Raw genomic sequence first — 24,057 nt, forward strand, 5'->3', positions numbered from 1 at the left:
CCCGCGCGGCCACCACGGAAACGATGTGTTTTCCCCGGAGGGGGGGCTGCATAAATAATGAGGCAGGTTTGGGACAACATGGCGTGAAAACCCGCCATCACAGCTGGCAGGGCAAAACGTCATTTTACCCACTTGCTATCACACTTGGTGCAAATCCGGGAAAATTCCATCCAGCAAAGCAGCACAAGTTTTGGTCAATACCATTTCTCTAGGGTTTCCGTCAATGATGGGGGAAACCAGGGAACTTGCAGAAATTCTTCCCTATAGTCTACTGCATCTGGTTTACTCATGACAATTTTCCAAACTGCTCACTCTAATACTGAACAGTTATAGCAATGCATGGTTTCCAGACTGTGCTCCAATTTTGTTGTCTGACAGTACAAATGAATCCTCTTCAGTGTATAATAGGACCACTTCCTAACATTACGACCCAGAAAAACCTCCAACGATCAATTCATGTTGTTCAAAGGCAGAAGTGGTAATAGCCTGCTGGCTGTGTTTCTCCTGCTTTCCTTGTGTATTCTGCTAACATTTATGTGGTTAGTGCCAGCTGAGACGAGACATGACCTACTACTATAGTAGTCATGATAAGGAAAAACTTGTTAACGGGAATAATCTAAAAAGATAAGATTTCAAGTGATGGGGTTATGGCTATTTCATTGGGCAGCTTGTTTCACTGTGGGATTGTCTTTGGGAAGAAAGTTTATTGCTACGATGTCTTGAAAACAAATGGTCTTTGCATAGAATGTGGGTTCCTGGGGAATCAGCAGGAAAATGATGAAGGTATAGACGGGTTATTGAGAGGAGCTTTCCTTTAGATTCATATCACTATCACACTATACTTGCTGCTTGAAAGCAAGTATGAAAATTTACACTGCATAATATTAGATTACACTGATTAAAGGTCATGGGATGCACACAGCAGATATTAGTTGAAAGGCTTCCCAGTTTTTTTTTTCACTGGCTAGGCCAGCATTTATTATCCATCACCCTTGTTCATAGCACATTTAAGAGTCAACCGCATTGCCCTTAATTTACCTGGTTTACATTTTCTGCGTTTATTTTGCTTTCAGATTTCCAGGCAGACCAGGTAAGGACAGCAGATTACCTTCCCTTTAGTAAACCAGATGGGTTTTTAAACAACAATCAACAATCATTAGACATTTAATTCTAGATTTTTATTAAATTCAAATTCCACCATCTGCCGTAGCAGAATTCAAACCTAGGTCCAACCCTGGATCTCTGGATTACTAGTCCAGCGATGATACCACTACGCCATTGTCTCCCCTAGGCCATTATAACTGGTATTGTAAAAGAGAGGAGGACAGCAAGGATGAGCCAAAGATCTTAGCTTTTTTAGATGGACAGATATCCCAAGGTGCTTCACAGCCAATGAATTACATAACAGCGGCTGCGCTTCAGAAATAAGCGAATACAATAGTTAAACGGGGCATAACAAGTTCCCGCAAACAATAAATGAGATAGATTGCCAGCTAGCCTGTTTTGGAGATACTGGTGGGGGGAAAATGTTGGCTACGACAACTGGAAATTCCCCCTGAATTTTCTTCAAAATTTTGCCATTGAGTATTTTAGCAGGTAGATGTGAGGACTCGGGTTAATGCCTCACCTACAATATTCCCTCAGTATTATAGAGATGTGTTAGCCTAGATTACATTCTCAAATTCTGCACAGGTGTTTGAATCCATGGCCTTCCAACTCAAAAGAAGTCAACCTGACACTTGAACCGATAGATCTGTTTTAGCCAGGTATACAAGGCTTCATCCCCACTTAGGTCTTCCTCATGTCTGTCATAATGGTCAGTGTCAGCAAGCAACTCATTAAACCAATGAAAAGGGTTTTTTTTTGCTGGGGAAGTTTCTCTGGAGTTAGAGGAAGCCAGTAGAAGATAACTGGCTTTTTCTTTTTTGAAAAATGTGACATAAATTCACCACAGTAACACCTAAATCGCAGCCCAATTCTTTCCTAGACTGTGTCCATCATGAATCTGACCCATCACATTTCATGTTTTGAGGCGAGGTTCTGCACAGTTGTTCTGTCCCACAAAAGATTAAATAAGACAAATCTCCACCCTATTTAACCCTGTCACCACCTTTGACATGATGCTTCCGTGACACCATTCTGCTTTGCACCACCTCTCACCCACCACTTAGTCTTTATTTCTACATTCTATACCTGCTGATATGACATATTCTAAAGTCCAGCGAAATATCTTCAATTTTAAGCAAGACTGCAGAATGGTCCTATATTTAGGCACTAGCATTTAAGATGATTGGTTAGTAATAGTTTTGAGGGGTTAGTTATCATTTTGAGATGGAAGCTGTAAGTTCTGACTAACTTTCCAGGCATGTTTTCATTTGAATTTGTGAGCAAGCATTTTTCACTAACAAAGGTCATTTTTAAAGCATGAATGTGCACTATGTAGCGACAAGTTGCAACAGTGCTGTGCATAATTCACTGTTCTTCTTCTCTGGCTGTTCCAAAACCTTCTCAAATTAGAATGGATTGGGACATCTCAGTTCAGACTCCCTAAAATCCTCCCCAATGGCTTGCTGCTCTTGGAACATTGGCATTTGAGCTGAATGTTGCTCGAGGTTTTTCTGTGACTGTTCACCTGCGATCTCAGACTCCGGGCATTTGCCTTCCTTTTCACTCTGTCCAGAGCTTGAAAATACAGACATTCCACCTTCTGCTTCTGTTACAGTCGTAAAAATCATATTTTCACTGGATATAGACTCATTCTGTCTTCCTTGGGTGATTTGTGGTTCAGGGTTTCCTTCAGATATTTGCACTATTCCTCCCTCCTTGGCCAGTCTTGGCACAAGAGATCGCCAGCCTTGACTTTTATTCTCTTCTGTCTCAAATTTTACTTCATTATCCTCTACAGATGTTCCAGGGAGCTACAAGCAGGAACAAACAGAATCAGTTAACATGTCCCTCCCTGCAGTATAAGTCATTACCTTCAGGACAGGATAGTAAACAAGCAAAAGAAAAGGTTTAACATTTATACAAATATTAATTCTCCAAACTTCACCAAGAATCACCTTGACATTTAACCACAGAAGAGCATGGCTAAGACCCTAGGTGATGCACCCATCCACTTTCCAGCAGGATTCCCCAGACTAGGTGCCTCTTCTCTGATCCAAGACAGTGAGGCTGATTATAACAGTCCAGCTTGGAGTAGCTAACTCAGGCACTTTGTCTACTCACCCCTGATGGGAGTATTAGTAAATCCAGGAGATATTGGGACCTCAGTAGAAATCTTCGGTAGGGTTTCTGCTTCGGCACGCAAAAAAAAAAATTCCTAGTGCTTCAATAGCTGACTATTGGGTTTGAGAGGCAGGACTAGTGGTAGACAGCAAACCCACTCCCAGGAGGCAGGGTAGCATCTTACATCTATTAAATGGAGGCTGGAAGTTTCAGATTCAACCTGTTTTCAGGTTCATGGGGCCGGCTGGGATTTTCTCCAGGAGAAAGCAAGTGCCTTCACATTGTCTGGGCATGGAGGACCAGGGATGCTTCCTCTTGACCCCCAAGCTCCCCCACTATCATCCGCCCACCCTGCCTACAAACCTCCTCTTACTGAGGTTGGGAATCGGTGCTTCCTGCTCCTGTGGCCTCTTCCAGAGTGCTCCTTGCCTGACTGATGCCTGTTCGATCAGGCTGACTTCCAGGTGGGAATCTGGACAGGACCAAATGTCACACGCTGTGAAATTAGAAATTTTGCAGTGTTTAAATGGTTATAGGCCACTGGGATTACTCTCAATGCCATTTTAACATGGAAGAATATAATTTCGTGTTTATGAAAAAAAAATTGGCAAGCCTCCCAAACTTTAAAAACGAGTACACCAATGAGATATGTTTCAATCAACAAAATCCAGACATAAACAGGAGGCATACATGCACAATGGAAATGTAAGGAAAGCATTGAATTGCATTAACTTTGTACTTAAGGGTTTGTCTTTTCTTCCTTGGAATGACTACAGCACATTTACCAGTTTTTGATGTTGTATTGCAATATCTAGGAGCACTGAACCAGTTAAGATACAAATAAAATGAACGTACACAATGAAATGAGGTCTCGCACAATGTGTTGCCCTGTGAAAACCCACTACAGATATGAAAGATTCTGTGATCAGTTGTTACTGACTCTTGTCCGCTGATGAGTGATTCCAAGCCCCATTCTAAAGTTAGGGATAAACAGCCTGGACAAAATCAGGTATTCAGGAACTAGAATGTTAAAAATGCTATGACTGTGGTACAGTCTGTGCACTTAATCTGAAAATCTAAACTCGAGGTAATTTATCCAAGCCAGACAGAATGAGTCACCAAGTTAAAAAAAGATACTTTTCAAATTAATCAAGTTTAATAACTTAAGTGACTATTCATTCCTCTTTTCTAATTGTCCCTTTGAGTCACTCATTACTATCCAATTCTAAATATTCTCTTCCTTTTCAATTAGATTTGGTGAATAGAAAAAGGGGCAGGGATTAAACTGAAGTTTAAGGGAACAAGCTTGCCATTAGGACACCATTTACTCTCTTTAGGTGCAGAGAACTGCATTGAATTCAAGGATCAAGCTGTTATAGACAGTATTTATAATGTTGGAGAAATCAGAAGGTCTGAGATCAGTGTGATTTCAAAAGACAGAAAACCACTGGAGAAATTGTAAATATCGTGTATAGCCAAACACACATGAAAGTTGTTAACTCCTGTGTTGGATCCTAGTCACCAGTTTGCACGCTTGTTGTGGGATGGCCGAGTTAGTACAATAGACAGAGTTGATCAGCAGACAGTTCTTAGGTGGAACACATTCTGTTTATTTACAAAAAGGTTACTCAGCAGCTACACTTGTGCACTTTCAACTCAAACCCCATCTCCATACGTTTGCCTACTAACTAGAATTAGCTCGCCCGGCTCCTCTATTGGTTAGATAAAATCATGTAATTTTCCTTTATAACATCCTTCTTAAAAAAGGTATGCTACACATTACATAAAACCATAACTACCACATCCCTCCTCCTTTACTCAGAAACACATTTTACATTTACAAGTATAATTTGCTATTTTGAGAAAATCGTTTACACAGGTAAGTAATTTACAAGTTCAGCATTTCCGGGGGTTTCCTTATGCATGTAGAACGTCTCAGCTCTACAACTTCAGTGGCTTGGTCAGGAACATCCTTTTCTTGGAGTTCTTCGGTGGGCACCTACAAATCTGTTTCCTCAAATCTTGCAGGTACAGATACATCTGTACTAGGTTGAATTCTCTCAACCGTTAACTTCCATCATGAACACTGGTGTAATCATTTCTTGTGGATCATCTAAGGAAGAGAGAAACAAATCACCATGTCTCTGTATGACTTGGCCTTCCACCTTCACATGGTAAGATAGAGGTCCAGTCACTGAGCTTATTTTACCCAGTAACCACTTTGGTCCTTCTCCAAAGTTCTTCACATACACCATCTCTCCCATCGTAAACCTCCTGTCACGACTATGCCAGTCTTGTCTAGCTCTGACTTCCCTGATCCTTTCCACCTTCCCCTCCCCCCCATTAAATTTGACGTTATTAAGCTCAATCTAGTCCCGAGACAGCGTTTCATCAATAATTCCGCAGGTGTGACACCTGTTGCGTGAGGGGTGGTCCTATAATGAGAAAGGAAGCATGCTAGCTTGGTTGCTAAGGAATCTCTAGTTAACTTTTTCATGCCTGACTTGAACATTTGAACCACTCTTTCAGCCTGTCCACGGTGAAGTTTTTATATGAGTGATACTGCGGAGGCTGATAAACTGTTGAAGCTCAGCACTCATAAATGTCATGCTGTTATCAGATACAACTATTTCCAGGAGTCCATTAATGGAAAAAACTTTTGACATAGCTTCTCAATTGTAGCAGAAGACGTTGGTGACTTCACATAATATGGCCATCCGTTTTGGAGCAGGCATCAACAATGAAACATTGTTCTCATGAAAAGATCCCACATAATCAATGTATACCCACACCCATGGCCTTTCTGGCCACTCCCAGGGTGTAAAAGAGCTGTTGAAGGTAACTTTTGCAATTGCTGACACAGCACACAATTCTTCACTAAGCTCTCTATTTCTCCATCCATCCCAGGTCACCATAGATAGCTGCGAGCTATGGTTTTCATTTGGGAAATTCCTGGATGTACACTATGTAGTTCAATCAGCAATGGCCTTCTTCCTCTTGGAAGAATAATCACTCATGCTCCCCAGAATAAGATACCATCCTGGCAGGTCATTTCACATCTTCTGTTAGAGTTTCATTTCATCAGATACAAGCTCTTGTGACCATCCATGAAGCATTTGTTCTCGTACTTTGGATAAGACTGGGTCTCAACTTATCCAGTCTCTGATGGGTCTGGCACATACCTGCGATGCATCTAAGAAATTTAACAATAAAACTAGTTCTTGTGGAACAGGGACATCCTCATCTTTTTCTTGTAAGGGCAAATGACTCAGTGCATCAGCGTTTGCAATTTGATTTCCAAGCCAATGGACAAAGGTACACTCGTATACTGCCAGGATCAATGCCCATAGTTGTATTCTTGCTGAGGCTGAGGCTATGGGTGGTGTAGCCTTGTCCTTGCTGAACGATCCTAGCAATGACTTGTGGCCTGAAACGATGGTTAAGACAGCTGTGTAAATACTGGTGAAATTCCTTGACAAAGGTAATTGACAGGCCTTCATTTTCTGAGAGTATCCCTTTTCTGCCATGGTGAGTGTTCTTGATACATATCCTATAGGCTGTTCCATGCCATCGTCCATTCAATGGGAGAGCACTGGTCTCACTTCGTAGGGAGGTGCATCACATGTCAACATCAATTCTTTCCTCTGGTCATAATGTACTCATAGGTTAGACGAGTGCAACAATTGTTTCACCTATATGAAAGCTTCTTTCTGTGGTGTCTGCCAAGACCAATGTTGGCTCTTCTTTAAGTAGATAATGCAGGGGAGTCAGTTTATAGACAAGCTAATAACTGCCCATAATAATTGATTGTTCCTAAGAATGATTTGAGCTTGGTGGTGCTCTTTGGCGCAGGTGCCTCTCTAATGGCTCTCACTTTTTCCTCAACTGGGTGGAGGCCCTGTGAATTTACCTGGTGACCCAAATAGACTACCTCCCTTGGTTGGGATGTGCACTTTTTAAAAAATACATAAATGTACTCCAGCCTGCAAGAAATATTTTAAAGTTCGCCAACTGCTCCTTTTCAGTGAGTCCTGTCACCAGAACATCTAAATAAACTACAACGTGGGGCAGTCCCTTCAGTAAACTCTCCATTGTTCTTTGAGATACGGCAGAAGCCAAGGAGATACCAAAGGCAAATGGGCATATTGTTACAACCCTTTTGTGTATTAATTGTGACAAAATTCCCAGGAGGTCTTCTCTAACTCTAATTGTTGATAAGCATGACTCATATCAAGCTTCATGTAGGCATTCCTGCCTGCCAGCTTAGCATACAGGTCTTTGATTTTTGGTATGGGGGTGTTTGTCCAACTTAGACACTTTATTAATTGTCAATTTGTAGTCTCCGCAAATTTGAGTGCTTTGGTCAGGTTTAAGGACAGGGACTGCCCAATCTGAGAACTGCACAGGTTGTATAACTCTTAGTTTCTCTAATCTGCCCAGTTTAGTGTCGACCTTTTCCCGCAGTGCCTGGTCTTGCTATCATGAATTAGGGGTTTGCCTCTGGATCTACATGAATTTTTGCTTCCAGCCCATGGATCTTCCCAAGTTCGTCCTTGAAGATGGAGGAGCATTTTTGTAGTAGCTCTGGTAACCCACTTGTTCTCAGCTGGAAAATTTCAGCCCATTCTAACTTAATCTCCTTTAGCCTGTTTCATCCAAGGAGGCTTGGCCCTCACCTGCTACCATCAAGGGTACTTTTACAGATTAGCTTCTGTAACGAACAGTTACTCTGCTTATGCCTTTGGACTTTTATGTCTTCACCCATGTGTAAGTTTTTAAATTTGGCATTAGTTTCTTGCAAATTAAATTTATGGGCAGGATTATTACGCGTCAGCGAGGCCCGCTCGCCGACACGTAAAATGACGCATGGTGACATCCGGAAGAACTCCCGAAGTCACCGCGCCCCATTTAAATTTTCAGGTAGGTGGGGGCGCAGCGAACTCAGCTGCACGCCCGCCAACCTGTCAATGGCCAATTGAGGCCATTGACAGAGCCAATGAAGTAATTAAAGGACCTGCCCGTCCAACCTTAAGGTTAGCGGGCAGACCAGGAGACCCAGCGGGAATTAGAAAAAGCATGAAACCTCATCCACTGGCGGGATGAGGTTTCACGTAGGTTTTAAAAAATTTTAATAAAAAGTTTTTGTAAAAATTATGGACATGTCCCAACTCATGTGACATGTCAGGGAAATTTTATTTTTCTATTTTTTAGCTTTTTTACATTTAGAGCTTCCGTGCAGACATCACGCTGGGCAGACCTTAATTGGTCTGCCCACGTAAAATGGTCCCGCGCCCCCAATTGGGAGCGTTGATCAGAAGCGTGCCTGTGTGCGCCTGCCCTTCAACGTCACCCTTGATGGAGGGAAAATCCTGCCCTATGTTCACCATAAATCAGATATTTGAAGCTGTTCACCAATTACTGTAGTGGAAGCTCCATTCTAATAGGTCTGCCATTTACCTTCACTGTTACATATTGCTTCTGTCTTTCCAACCTCCAAATTAAATGAATAAATATGAATTTGTTGCTTCAGGCTCTTCTACATTGTAGATCTCACAGCACTTTTTCTTTTCTTTGAAAGTCTGTCCGATTCTTTCCTTGCACTCTGTCCCATTATGTCTCCATTTCGATGACAATAAAAACATTCGATTTTTTTTAAACTGCCAATCGTTAAGGTTGCTTGTTTCCACCTCTGTGGCAATCATTCCTAGTTTTCACTGCCAAGTTATTTATTTTTATTTGTCTGCTAGCGGTGGCTGTTTCACGCTTCTAGGCAGATTCATTCATTTCGTGCTCTTTTTGGCTGGGACTTCCCGTCCAACACGGGGGATGGCGCCACTTTGTGCTCCCTCTATGGCTTTTGAATCCCTTACTGCACTTTTCATGGCCAGTGCTCTCTCTAGCGCCTTCTTAAAATCCAAATTTGTTTCAGACAGTAATCTCCTCTGAATCGTATCCTCATTCACACTGCACGCTAAAGGGTCTCTGAGCATGTCGTTTAAAAATGTACCAAACTTGCAATGTTCTGTTAACTGTTTCAAACTTGGCACATAACAAGCAATTGTCTTCCCCAGGGCTCGATTTCTTGAGTTGAATTTGAACGGTTGCATCGTTACCGAGGGTTTTGGCTGGTAATTACCTTTCATGAGGTCCACCTCATGGGGCACTGGGTGCCATCAAGCTTCAAATCAAGCCACAGGCTTTACTCCCAAACGTAGATAAGAGGATCGCTCGCATCTTCTCTTCCCCCATAATGTCATTCACTTGGAAAAACAACGCAAGGTGTTCAGTATAATGAGACCAATCGTCCACGGCTGGATCGAAGGGATCATTCTTCCAAGTTGCGGCATTCTGAGAGGATTGCTTCGACAATTATGATGGAAATTCTACCTAAAGTTACCGTGCGAGGTACAGCCCAATTTCATTTCTCTTGATTTCTTTCATTAACTTATTTTGTCTTATTCGCAAAGCCAGTTTGTTATCTTCACTTTATCCTCACTTCTTTGTTGTTGGGACTAATGGATCTAGGTTGCACGCTTGTTGTGGGATGGCCGGGTTGGTACAGTAGACAGGGTTGATCAGCAGACAATTCTTAGCTGGAACACATTCTGTTTATTTACAAAAGGTACTCAACAGTTACATTCGTGCGCTTTCAACTCAAACCCCATCTCCATACCACTGACTACTAACTACAGAGGTAGCCCATGCCACTCCTCTATTGGTTACATAAGATCGTGAGATCTTCCTTTATCCTTTATAACATCCTTAAAAAGGTATACTACACATTACATAAAACCATAATTACCACATCCAGATACATTCATTCTCTCTGTAAATATTATCCTAAAATGGAAAGTAAAGGGAAATTCAGTTTTTATTATAATGTAGAACTAGTTTCCTACATTACAACAGTGACTGCACTTCAAAAATACTTCTTTGCCTGTAAAGCACAGAGAAATGTGCATTGGTCATTTAACTGCTCTATAAATCCAAATCTTTTTAGATAATGAAATGAACAAGTTAATCCACTTTTCAACTATCTGTACAAGGCTGCATGTTCTCATTTAAGATGTCTTCTACACACAAGAGCACCATTACCGACATGTTGAAAGCCCTTTAAAAAAGGTCCCTCTAAAGCTAGTGTGAAAACATGGAAACACTCAAGGTGAATTAGGTCCAGGATTGGACAGTTGATAACACTTGAAGAAGTGGAGATTGAAGTTTAAAAAAAAAGGCAGAAAAATTTGCAGTTCTTACAGGAAACTGAACCTAGTGCTCAGAGTCAAATGGAAATTGTGTTGCCTCATTCACAACTTCTTCCCCCTGCTCCCCCAACCCACCACCAGCCAAGACCAGAAAATCAGGGACATCAGATCAGGTTCCTTAAAATGCAAAAGAGCAAAGTTCCCATCAGAATTTTACATGGAATCTGCTAACTTTGGTTTCCAATCTATCGTGATTACCAGATGAGAACCTAAGGTTCAGATTTTTGCTCACGGGTAGGGTCCCCAGAGATGGGACATGTCTCTACTCCGCAAACACAACCCAAGAAAAGAAGGCCCAGAAGGTCAGGTTTTTGTTTTCTGGAGGTGGTAGTTTGGGGGTTGGTGTGGTGTGGGGGTGGAGGGGGGGGCGGGGTGAGGTGGTGGCGAAGAAGCGGCACGCTGCGTTAGAAGTCAGGCCCACTCACCACCCCTGGAACAAGTGTGGAGGCTGCCAGGTGCCAAGGCAGAGATAAACAATAAAAAAAAGGTGTTGCCTATATCTTAAACAACTTTAAAAAAAATATTACTTGGATCAAACACTTCTGGAGTAAAGACTAAAAGCCCCCATCCATTCTGTTCTTTTTTAAAGCAGTTCCAGCAACATGGAAATAAACAGAACTATAGAAACCATCAAATTTATGCACTTTCAGCCCATTGCGTTGGAGTAGGATAAACAATTGTTTTTTTAATGAATGGACAAGTTCACTGTGAAGGGCTAAAGACCACTGCACACTTATGGTCTACGCAATCAAAAACTGGCTTTTGAAACTTGCCAGCAGTGGTGCTTTAAAATCCAGTGAACACAGACTCAGTAATGACATTCATAAAGAAATGTAGTATCGGTAATCGTTAAGAGTACAAGAGATCATTCCGTGCACTTTTCTGATTTTCTACCCCACTTGCTGTTTCCCTTGGGGTTCCAAGGTCAAAAGCTGCTGATTTCACAGCTATTAATAGCAATGAGGGAGCTTGTATATGGTAGGAACAATCAGGCCCCCTCCCTATTAGATTGGAGTGATATCATCGCCAAGAACTGGGAAATTAAAAGTTCCCACTGAGAACCAGAGTTTGAACTTGTGACTCTCTGACCTACATTCCATTCCCATCAGGTCTACCACATCCAAACTGCAAGGGAATGAACCAATTAAAAACTTGAACCTCCTCTTCCATTTTACATTATTCTTTTGATTGTTCAGCATTCCCAAGCTGATTGACGAGCTATATGGCATTAAGTCACATGGGTAAGAATATACCAAATTCAATTCCCCACAGTTAGTTGATCAACTGAGTTGGGCATGGCTCATGACAATGTGCATATGGAAGGGACGGAAGTAGGGTGGGTTTGAGAGAAAGCCAGAACTTCTCGCTCATGACCACTACCCAGTAACTAACATTTGAGGGATTGTGTTTATCAGGCTGGGCTCTGATTGCCCTACAGGTATCTGATGACTCACAATCAGGACTCATCCCTGATGGATGAGCACCTGGGCAAGGTACAGAGGAGCTGAATGCACTGCAGCACCACTCAGTACACTAGGACCAGAGGGATGACAAAACACTTATATGGACAACTCAACCTTAGAACGGATTCTTCAACCAATTCCTGTTCCTTCCACTTTTACACAATGCATGCTTCATCACTATATTATTATAATATGTTATTAACAAGTCTAAGTGTAAAATCTCCAAACGCAGACAAGTAGCACATTCTTAACATTTGCTAATATACTGGAAAACCTCATGAGTCATGTTCTGTACACCACCCAAGGAAAGGCTGTTTATTTTCCCCTCCAATTTCTATCAAACAAAAGACTGTCATATAGATAGGTTAGTTTTTATCTTGTTTGGTCCATGACTATAGTAACATTCTTAAACATATCAGGTGCTCCATGTCATTATAAACATCAGGATTTTTAAAAAATTCACACTTTGATTTAATCGTAACCTTCAGCTACATTTTAATTTTCAATGATCTGACTATAAACAGGTGTCTCTACTCATTTGTCCTTCAAGGTCTAAGAAAATTTAAAAGATCAACTGAGGAATTGTTTTTTTTAAAAAAGGTCTATGTTGATAGTAGATTGTTTTAAAAAATCATTGACAGGTGTCATAAAAAATTTCAAAGTTAATGCAGATGGGTGATTTGCAAAGTGTCTGTAATTGTAGGTGCCCTTGCTACCCCTGCTCAGGGAAAATAAAACAATGAAAGGATGGAGGAGTGGGTAGGCAGGCGAAAGCGAGCGAGCATGCACAGGGGTGCGGGAGCGAGAGGGGGGGGAGCACGCGGGGGCGAGACTGGTGACTTGCTCCTAGAACTCGACTCATTCCTGCCTATTCTTGGACATCGCTTCAAAATTTACAGCTGTCAAAACATTGAAGTAGGTTTGTCTGAGTCAATACGATTAAGCGGGTTAAAATAAGCAAGACAATTACTTTTTCACCATACAAGGCAAGGAGGGTGGAGGATACATGGTCCATGTTCCACTGATACATGCCATTTCTTATTGAAAGGAAATGTACCACAGTGCTTTTAAGCCATTTCATTTTGAACTGGACCACTTGAAAATACTGAATTCAAATGTGTACAGTATAATCTTTACTTGAAATTGGCCTGAAGCTAGGGATAGCCCACCAAACAAGTATCAGTTGAGCTCTCTTGCAGGTGGAAAAGACTAAAAGACTGGTATTGTGGAATGTCACAGTCTCAGATTTGCTGTCCACTCCCCTGCACAACTACCCCCACCCCAACTCCACGCTAACCCACTTCTTTCACACAGCAAGAGTGACAATGTATGAGTCTTTAATAAAGCATCACAATTTCAATAAGACAGCTCCCCATTCTCCTGCAAAGACATTTCCTCATTAAATAGATGGCAGTTCAGGAGGCGATTAATCTATCCATTTGCCAATAAACCACATTTTCCAATGGGCCCCAACATCACCAAAATGATATGGGCTTTTACGGACAGCCTAGGGAAATCATTTAATTTCATATTGGTTTAATTATGATATCCACACAGGTCATACAGAAAATAATATTTTACTGCAGCATATCCTTCTATCAAGGTCTATGATAATCAGACTGTAGTTTGAGGGTAGTGGGGGTGGAAGGGGAAGGGGGAGGCAATGGATGGGGCCTTGAAAAAGGTCAGTGCCAGTGGGATTGAAAATAAGTTTATCTTCATATCCATGGAAAGCTTCATGTCTATGTATTCAGTAGCCCAGAGACCAACTCTAATTCTTCCCTGTGGAGTTCCTTTCCTCCAGTTTTTTTTTCTTTCTGCAATGCCCAGGCTTTGAAAATCCAATTTGCTCATCTTTTCAAAATTTGTTGCTGATCTGTATCGTAACCCTTCACTTGGGCTTCTCAATATGAAATTTTAAACTTCCCACATATCTTGGGGTCAGTATACAGGATTCTACATCAGGGAGTAACACCATTCTCTCTGGATTTGGAATGCAGATTGGCTGACAGGCTCTGCACTCAATTCAGTTTGGCCCCTAACTCCTGACCACCCCCCCTGCCCCCCTCTAATCACCCTTCCTTCTCCACCACCCCAGTCTTTTGTTTTCTATCGTGGCTGCTTATCTATGCTTTTCCAATCCTTATCTTCATATATGGAAAGTTTCATTTTTCTTCAATTATAGGAACAGGAGTTGGCCATTCGGTCCTTCAATTAGATCAGGTTGATTTATATCCTAACTACATCTACCCACCTTGGGTCTGTAGCTCTTGATACTTGCCCCTAACAAAATTTTTACCATTCCATTATCCTTACATTATGACTTTCCACCAGCAGCCAAACTATATAGGAAATGGAAACACGAATTCTAGAATTCTCTTCCCCTGAAGGCAGTGGAGACTGGGTCTATAAATTTATTCAAGGCTGAGTTGGATAGATTTTTGTTAGACAAGGGAATCAAGAGTTATGGGGGGGTGGGGGGCAAACAGGAAAGTGGAGCTGAGACCACAACCAGATCAACCATGAGTGCTAGAGCAGGCTCAAAGGGTTGAATGGCCTACTCCTGCTCCTATGTGGATGCAATTGCCACTAAGATTTCGAATTAAGGCACATTATTAGCGTAAAAGTAAAGCTGCTCTGCATCTGGTTGGTCTATACTTCACATAGGAGGGATTGCGTCCAGAAGTGTTCCTCTCCCAGACATCTTGTACTTTGAATGCAAGAGATCACCTCCAAATGCTGTCAAATTAAAGAACTTTGCATGACTCTTGCACCAACTTAGCTTTACAAAATTCTCTACTTCCCTGATCATACCCAGCCCTCCCACCCTGATTATCTAAACTTAACTGTCCTGTGTTAAAAATGTCAAGTGCCACTTTAAACTGACAGTATTACTGCAGTACTAACATGCAAATACTATGGCTAAGCTTGTTCAAAGTCCTGAGATTCAGACATTTCCCACAGCACTCAATATCGTTGGTTTACAATACTTCACAGAAAACATTCAGAATTACGAGGCAAGTCATAAGAGCGTGAACTTTTCAACAAAAGGAAATGACAGGAATGAACAAATCCATCCCTTTCTATAAAGGGAAATTCAGAGAGAATTAATTTGGAGACCTTCTAGAGGTACTCAGTAACACAAACTGGCACACCCACTCATACTGAGTCAGAACACACTTACAGGAAATTTGACAGTTTCCCAAAAGCTTTGCCTCATTGTGACAAACTGAATAGTCAACACAAGTTAATTGAAACACCATTAATTCCTTCCAGAATAAAATTGCTTTGCAGTTATCAGATACAGCAGGAACATAAGGCCACTTTACATTCAAATTTTTAAATAGGTACAAAAATAGTCCCAAGATCAACAGAGTCACAGCATTACAGAACATTCCCCATTGAATTCTAATGTATAATAGCATTGGAGATTGGTTCTTTTTTTCTTAACATCAGTAAATCTTCCATGTGTCTCTGCACAATAATTCCTCCAGTGTACTTTCCTTCCCCTTATGGTAAATCACAGTTCATGAACAATATTTGGGACCTTTCAGAAAACATTCTTTGAACATTCTTTTAGAGCATCAGGTATTGAAGTATTAAACCAGCACTAATTATACAGCCATTTTAACATGGAATTCACAGCTGATAAAAGGCAGCCATTCGGTCCAACTGGTCTGTGCTGGTGTTTATGCTCCACACATTTGTTGTGGTTTAAGTCACATACCTGACCCCACGGCAACCCTACTGTTAATTAAAGATCTCAAATGAATTGAGGCAGCATGCGAAAACATACGTGGTAAAACATTCTTGCCTGCCTGTTTGTTTGCTTTTAAGAAAAAAAAGAGCAATTTAAAACATTGGAAGAAGTTAGACCCATTTAATGATACCCTTCGCTGGCAAGCAATGCAAGCCTACTCTAGTAGTTTCTCCACTATTTACGGTGACAAGGTCCAGAGTTTGAGAGGTACTTACCAGTAAGGTACTGGCAAGATAACTTAGGACATCATCTATCCTCATATATCGGGCTTGCCATACATCCCACAACTTTCCTTTCAATTGGGATACGAAATGCCCCAGGGAGATGGCAAGATCACTGGACCAAAGCTGACTGGAGAGCTTCTGTATAGTCTTGAAAACTTGCTGCTTCTTCATCTGCACAGCATTTGATATTTCATTCAGGTTAGCAACAATATCACTGAAGACACTTTCAAAGCTTTCATGAAGGCCAGGAACTGCAGGCTGCAAAACAAAGTTATGTAGTGCCATTTTGTTTTGTAACAAGACAAATATTACTTCATCCGAAATCTCTACCCAATTTACTGCTGGTTTTATCAAAACAAGACTGTTTTCTCTTCCTCACTTATCTCAAGCAGGGATGGGCAACAAATTCTGGCCCTAACAGCGACGCACACATTCTGTGAAAGAACACATCTCCCAACTCTTGCTCAGATAGCTTCATGAGCATCTCTTGGTTACAAACTCAAGTGAGACGCCAGTCATGGTAGGATTTTGGTTTGGGACTATGACGTAGAGGTTAAATGAGGGTCATGATCCTGCACTGTGTGAAACAGTCACCTGGCAATGATTTTCCACAAATTGGCCAAGTAGTGACCAGAGGGCACAGTGGAAGCTGGAAAACCAATAGAAGCCACCCAGCTCCAAAGGCAAGAGGTCGAAGAACTGAGAGTGTGCCTCCATTTTTGAGGCATCCTCCCTGAAACTTCTAAAATGTTTAAATCCGAAGAATGGCATCAGCAGTTGGGCCACTATTGTGAAAGGGAAGGGCAGCCTGTGGCCTTAGATCTGGCAGGCAGGCAGGGAGGGCCTCACTGAGTGCCTGGAGTGCTGTCACAACAACCCACCCCCCGCCACCCTCCCCCCAGGTCAGCCACTGGGAGGCCATCTCCAGACAGATGGCCTAGTCCAAGGCCATGGGGTGACGTGGGTATTGTAGGCAGACTGAAACTTTCTCACTGGCCTCTGTAAATGGCCAATAAACTCACCTTAATTGCTGCCTGCTGCTTGTGGGCAGGTAGCACTTCAGACCCCAATACGGTTTCTGGGATTGTGCCAACAAATTGGCATGAGATTTCACATCTGGCCACCAGCCATCATAACTGCCCACATGCAAGGGCAAAATTCTGCATTAAGTGTTTGCAAGCAAGATAACTCCGACATCTCAGTTGAGCTCTCTTTGACAATCCATCCTACATGCAGAACTTAACAAGACTCTGGTTCATACCCAAGTCCAGTCTATTGAGGACAATTATGGTTTCCCTTCTCCCATTTGTCTCATCCAGAACCAGGAATGAAACCTGCTTTATATGGGCTTTGTACCACTCTAGGCTGCGCATTTTCCCCATTGGGCTATCAATGCAAACAGACAAACTTTGATTCAGCTTAAAAGGCAGATACTAGCATATCAATATTAGGTACGGTATTGTGTGTGCCATTGATCACAAACTGATCAACATTTTACCAGCACAAAACACTTAATACTTTGTAATCCCCCAGGAAACTGCTTTATTTGACTGCAGTTCCAAATTCCTTGAAACATCTTTCTTTGTTGCTATGACTTTGTGCAAATATGTATCAACTTCTGTGGGGCATGGAAGAAGCAAATTGGCTTCAGGTACAGGAATGGTGGGGCAAAGAGCATTAGGCACTTGGAGAACTCTTGGCCAAGAGACAGGGGAAAAAAAAAAAACTTCCATATAAAAAGGAGTCAAGAAAGAAAAAGGAAAACATTTTTGTGTGATGCAATCACTCAGATCCTTCTCATGAGTTGGCTTACAGCTCTTTCCCTTGTTGTAAAATCAAAGCGATTATCAAATAAAGACAAATGTTTGAATATAAAAAAAAAAAATCGCTGACAAAAAGAAATAAGCCAGCTGTTCTGTCAGTACTTGTACTTTGGGTCCACCGAACATGTTCCATCTTTGTTTTCTAACTTTGAAGTACTGGTGGAAACACTGTCAGTGAGACAGATTCTTCTTTGTACTGACGATAAGTTGCAACCAAGCAGTGTTTAAATACAAATAATCTTCTTGCAAGAGACACTTATTTGGTGGCCTGCAAGGTCTGTTTTGAAGTCACCTTTTGTGATTCAAGGGCCAATTTTGCTAAAACACACTTCTGTTAAGAAGTCCAAGTTGAACCTCAGAAAATCACAGGCACCTCTCCAGCCACCACCACCCCCTCAACCCCCAAATTCCAATGCGTTAGTTTTAATTCAAAGAGCTTTGGGGAGCAATCCCACAATTTTAGATGGACAAGGCCCCCTTGTTGGGATTTGTAAATTTAGCCCTCTACTTAGTTTTACAGTCAAAGTTACCTCTGCAACTCCACATTTCTTTTGCTGTCCTTCCATATTAGTATGCGAGCTTAATGCCCGTCTGTTGATTGGACCTTGTACCTTTGGATTGCTGCCAGCAATATCCAGGTTTTCCTTGGCAGAAGTTCCCTGGAGTGGGGCAGGGGTTGGGGTGGAAAAAAAAAACAGTTTCTGCTCAATTCACTTTCCAAGGGAGAGATTCTTTTCTTCCAATTAAACATTAGGAAGTCTGAAACTGTAGCCATCAGCCCCCATCCACAAACTCTGTTCCCTAACATGTGGAGCCCATAGCTAGGAAAGAGTTCGGAGCAAAGGGTAAAAACAATGGCTTCAACTTTCCAATATTTAATTGGAAGAAATTGTCAGTCATCCAGACAGCAACATTTCCTTCAAAACAAGTTTACACAGTGGTTGCTTTTGCAAGGGCTTACAATTTTATCCAATGAGCAATCCACACCATGTAAGATGCACATACTACATTCAAATGCATGATCCCTTACCACATCCATCACTGCCCTATCACAATCTTGATATCTCATTATCAGATTGCTGCTTTGCTCAGTACATATTGCTCGTCTTGGAGTCAGGGGTGGGGGGGAAAAGGAGACTGTAGAGATATAGGGTAGCAGGAGGAGGAGCAGCTCCATAACCCTAATAAATGAGGACGCACAACACTTGTGTTACCCATCTGAAAATCAATGCAACATTTTAACCTAAATTTCTCTTTGCCCTTTCTTCATTTTTCCCTGGGTTCCTTTCCCCAATTGTTTTGGGCACAGACAGGTCTTCTGTTGGAGTGGGTAACATCCCTTCCTCTGAGCCAGATGCTCTGGGTTCAAGTCCCACTCCAGGACTTAGTGGCCACGCAAGGTGCGATCATAATGCAGCTAAAACAGGTTGATTATTAATGTGTAAAATCCTTCCAAGAAGCCGATGGCAGGTGGTAAAAGCAGGAGAGTCTCCTGGTCAGCCATGCTTGATGCAGAACAGCACCCCACAAGCCACAGCCACTGGCAACAGGCCAACAACTTATTCCAAGAAAAGCTACCCGTGGGAACAGACACAAGCACGTGCTTTGTCTGCCTCATGTATCACTTGACACAGGAAAGGCTCCAAGTTGGGCACAGCTCAGGTCCTTCCCATTCAGGCAATTACAATACACCAAAAACATTTCAAATTATTGAACCCATGTTTTGACTCCAGAGTATCCTTATCACAGACTCCATCAGTCTCCCGTCTGAAGCCAGTGGAACCACCTGTTGTCTTGTGGGTGGGAACAGGATTTTGGGTGCCAGGAAGCCGCTGCCAGGAAGAAAAGTAGTGTTGTATGATGTGCCAGTATGCCCTTGTAATGTAAAGATGCTCAGAGTAAGGGTTAACATGGGACTGGAGAATAGCATTGCCCATTGTATGATGTACAGAGTCACATGGTAATAGACTGAGAGCAGAGTTGAGAGAATTTCCCTGAAGCAGCCTACCTGCATGGCAACAGTGTCATACATGACAGTAACCTGTGATCTGTAAATAATTAAAGATTAACAATATAGGATTCATGTTTAAATATACAAGTCTCAAGATCTCATCACTGAGACATCTAAAGAACCCGCATTATAACAGGAAGGGTTCCTGGGCTCAGACAAGTGCTTAGGAGGAGGTTGGGAGGGCATGGTCAAGGGGATGGGGAAGTGCAGGGTTTTCTTGTGGGACACAAGGGACCTCTGCTTCTCCTGACCCACAAGGTGACAAAAAATATGATATTTAATATTCCAGGCCTCCTCTGGTGCTGGCTGGCCTGGCTTGGAAGCTTCCACAGCTTCCCAAGTCCAAACCTTGGGTTAAAATTGCAATCAAGCCTTGGTGTCAGGGCAGCCTGATCAGCAAGTTTAAAACAAAAGTCCTTGCTGCCTTCCACCAGGCCCTTGCCTGCTGAAAATAGCAGATTAAAATTACACACCACAGGAAGGAGCAGGTCTGGAGGTGGAAGAGCTTGGGGGAGGGTAGGGGTAGGGAGAAGATGCTCTGGCCATTTTAAAATTGCCCACCTAACTGGTTTCTGCCAAATAGGCAGGATTAAAATTGGCCCTGTCCTTGGATAAATTCACTAGTACAGGTTAGGCAAGTTCAACGCTGAAGGCAGGAAAAGTTCAGAAAAATTCAACAGTTTACTCTAGAAAATAAGATAAAAGGAAATTGCCTCTGACTGAGCTATCAACATACCAGACAAGACTTTTTTTTAAAATCAGCGGCACAAGGATTTTATTGAAATACATCTAGAAGATCGTGCTTATAAAATATTTGTCTTAGACAGATGTACAGCCCAGTGCTCAGAGATCCAAACTCATGTACCAGATGTTGAAGAAAACAGATTTTGGGAATGCCATTTTGTTCCAATCAAGTATTCCAACCCACAACAGCACTGAAGCTTTAAGCTCCAAGCTCCAACCCCATGTTAATCCTTTTAGGTTAAAACACGACCCTTTAGGGAGACCAAAGTAGTTTTACCAAATATTGGAAAACTGTTCACTAGTGTGGTGAAGTCATCACCAGGGCCTCAAGTATTCTCATGTCCCATCACTGACCACAACCTGTGTCAAAAAGGGAGATGATCAAAACACCACTTAAGTGTACAGGTGCGATTAATATAATGGGATGTAGTTTACCCTGACAATCCACAAGGTAGTACTTAAAACTGAAGTAGAACAGGTATTTAGAACAATTCACACTTATTGCATGGCTTCCCATGGCAGGCAATGACGTTGAAGGTCAAATGGTGTTGTACAACTTCTAATCACTAGGTTATTAAAGGTTAAAAAAGGGGAGTCCAGGTTGTTTTATTGGGAAAAAGATGTGCAAAATGTTCACAACCGTGGGTAAGGGCATCTGTGTTGATTGTGTGTAGACTGTTTGTCTCCAAGTCTCACAAGGAGGTGTTAGGAATGTCAGGTTTTATTAACAATTATACTTTAAACTGTCTATTCAATTCCAAGACAGAATAGAGTGGGGTTTAGATGATAATTAATCAGCATTTGTACAAGGCCCATGTGATTCACATGGAGGAGATGGGCTTCAACAGAGCCCACTGCAGTATCAGCTTACTGGGTTTTCTTAAGATATCCTTGATCCATACAGACAGGTCACTCTACAAGAATGAGCACACCAAGTGAAAGTGCACGAGAGAAAGGAAAGATGGAGGCAGCCAGTCTCTATTGTTCACAACACAGAATGGGACTTTGCGCTTGGTTTGAAGAGACCAATTTCGAGAGGATTTAAACAGGGTCGGGAGATTCGCCTATCTCCGGCTAAAGCAAGGCATCTCCAGGGTAACCCTCATTGTGAAAAATCAGTTTGGGAATTAAAAGTTACCCGGGTGGTGGTAAAAGGCAGCAAGTCCTCAGGAGCCGAGAATGGCTTTAGACTGGTTCTTGGAAAGTGAAGTGTCCACTTAAGAGACAGACTAAATTATAACTATTGAGGGAAATTTTTGGTTGTTTAAAGAGTTAAATGGGGGATCTTAATCGGAACATGGAGTGAGCAACAGTGATGTTGCTTTTAGTTTGTTTAGTTCAGCTATAGTCTTAAAACTGGAAGCCTTGGCATGTGATCCTTTCAATCAACCACTGGAGATTCAAATATCTTTTTTAAAAAGTTCAGTGCCTACAGTGATTGTCACAATATGGCCTACTCCAGCCCCTGTATCCTATGTTTTCCTATCAAGAGTTCCATACCCTAGACTTGAAAAAAAAAAGGATCGATTCTTCTGTAAATTTGTGCACAGGTTTTAGGATTTTATCATGAATACACTATATGGAATTCAGTATTTGCTTTGAGCATCATTTATATTTATTATCAGTAGACAACACTTGCAAAAATAAAGCAATACAAGGTGCACTTACTGCAAAGCAAACAGCTGGTACCAAAGCAATTATTTCTTGCTTTTGCTTTTTTGCATTCTGAACGAACATCACAACCAGTTTGAAGGCATGGTTGTACAGTTTAGAGGCCAGAAGATACACCTGTGTGTAGTTTCTATGTGGCAGTTTGAAAGAGCTGATTGTTTCCTCGCTGGGTCGATCCTCCTCTGCAGTTTCTAAGAAAAAAAATAAGTCAATATTCTTGACAACATGAGCTACAGGTTTGGATTTAATATCGTGTTACTACAAATAGTGGCCAGAATGCAGTTTCTCCTCAATTTTGTAGCTCTCGAAACAAGACGTTTATGATGCAAATGGGAAAAGGCATTTCTAATCCAAATCTCCTCTTCCTCAACAGCTCTCAAGATGGAGGCCTTATCTTACACTTAAAGATTTAGCATGGAGATCACTCATGTCAGATACTCTGTACAGTCCTGTTTGAAATGTTCAGGAGTACAATGCACCTACAGGTCAGAGGCTAAGAATTGTGCAATAAGTAACTCACCTGATTCCCTAAAGCCTGTCCACCATCTACAAAGCACAAGTCAGGAATGTGATGGAATACTCCTACTTGCCTTGATGAGTGCAGCTCCTACAACACTCAAGAATTTGGACACCATCCAGGACAAAGCAGCCCACTTGATTGGCACCACATCCACAAACATTCACTCCCTCCATCACCAACGCACAGTGGCAGCAGTGTGTGTCTCATCTACAAAACGCACTGCAGGAATTCGCCAATGCTCCTTAGATAGCACCTCCCAAACCCACGACCACTACCACCTACAAAGGACAAGGGCAGCAGATAGAGGGGAACACCACCATCTGAAAGTTCCCCTCCAAATCACTCACCATCCTGACTTGGAAATATATTGCTGTTCCTTCACTGTCGCTGGGTCAAAATCCTGGAACTCCCTCCCTAACAGCACTGTGGGTGTACCGACACCACACGGACTGCAGTGGTTCAAGAAGACAGCTCACTACCACCTTCTCAAGGGCAACTAGGGATGGGCAATAAATGCTGGCCCAGCCAGTGAAGCCCACATCCCTTGAAGGATTTTTTTCTGTTATTCAATGTTTTTTATTTATTCTTTCATGGGATGTGAACGTCACTGGCAAGGTCAGCATTTACTGCCCATCCCCAATTACCCTTGCATTGAGTGGCCTGCTAGACCATTTCAGGGAGCACTTAAGAGTCAACCATATTGCTCTGGATCTGGGGTCACATGTAAGCCAGACTAGGTAAGGATGGCAGATTTCCTTCCCTAAAAAACTTTAATGAAGCAGATGGATTTTTACAACACTCGACAATTGTTTCATGGTCCCTATTATTGAGACTAACTTTCAGTTCCAGATTTTTAATTTAATTTAAACTCCACCAGCTGCTGTGGTGGGATTTGAACCCATGTGCCCAGAGCAATTGTTCATCCAGTATAAGACTGATTTTGAAACAATCTATTTAGTGTTCAGTTGGCACAGATTCAATGGCCCAAATGGCCTCATGTGCTATACTATTTCATAGAAAGCTGGTAGTTATGGCACTTATACAACAGTACCAATTACCAACCTTTACAAATCAAAAAAAGGGCTCCAGAGGTCAAAAAGGTGTCCTCGTTCAAATAGGTCCCTTCATTCAGTGTCTCCACCACTTCAGTAAATAGAAGGCAACAAATTATCACATCCTAGCAGAGCTTTATGGGAGTAAAGCCAAGAAAATACTCTTGGTCATTCCCAATGGTCTGCCATCCCTGGTGTTGGCTTCATTCATGAAGGGTTTTGGTGATGGTGGGCGGAGGAGGTGGATAAAGACAGAAGAAAAAAAAGGTTATTTTAAGCAAAGGTTTTATCGGTGAGAT

The 24,057-nt window shown here is 42.0% G+C and overlaps 1 protein-coding gene across 7 annotated transcripts in view; it reads right to left on the reverse strand.

Annotated features, from left to right (window-relative positions):
• Positions 1 to 1,161: 1,161 nt before the first annotated feature.
• The window catches only part of pex11a (peroxisomal biogenesis factor 11 alpha), a 55,462-nt gene continuing 32,566 nt past the window's right edge, over positions 1,162 to 24,057 (reverse strand). For 5 of the 7 annotated variants that reach the window (XM_041175054.1, XM_041175055.1, XM_041175053.1 and 2 more), the window contains 4 exons: positions 22,184 to 22,377; positions 18,291 to 18,419; positions 15,929 to 16,195; positions 1,162 to 2,918 (listed from right to left, as the gene is read on the reverse strand). In XM_041175054.1, the coding sequence (XP_041030988.1) occupies positions 2,514 to 2,918; positions 15,929 to 16,195; positions 18,291 to 18,419; positions 22,184 to 22,377 (995 nt within the window). In that variant the 3' untranslated portion in view covers positions 1,162 to 2,513. Of the gene's footprint in view, positions 2,919 to 4,856; positions 5,342 to 15,928; positions 16,196 to 18,290; positions 18,420 to 22,183; positions 22,378 to 24,057 lie in introns of those variants that run through there. The other 2 variants (XM_041175059.1, XM_041175060.1) reach the window with 2 other exon arrangements.

The sequence above is a fragment of the Carcharodon carcharias genome, chromosome 26 (assembly GCF_017639515.1).
Source record: "Carcharodon carcharias isolate sCarCar2 chromosome 26, sCarCar2.pri, whole genome shotgun sequence".
Lineage (NCBI taxonomy): Eukaryota > Metazoa > Chordata > Chondrichthyes > Lamniformes > Lamnidae > Carcharodon > Carcharodon carcharias.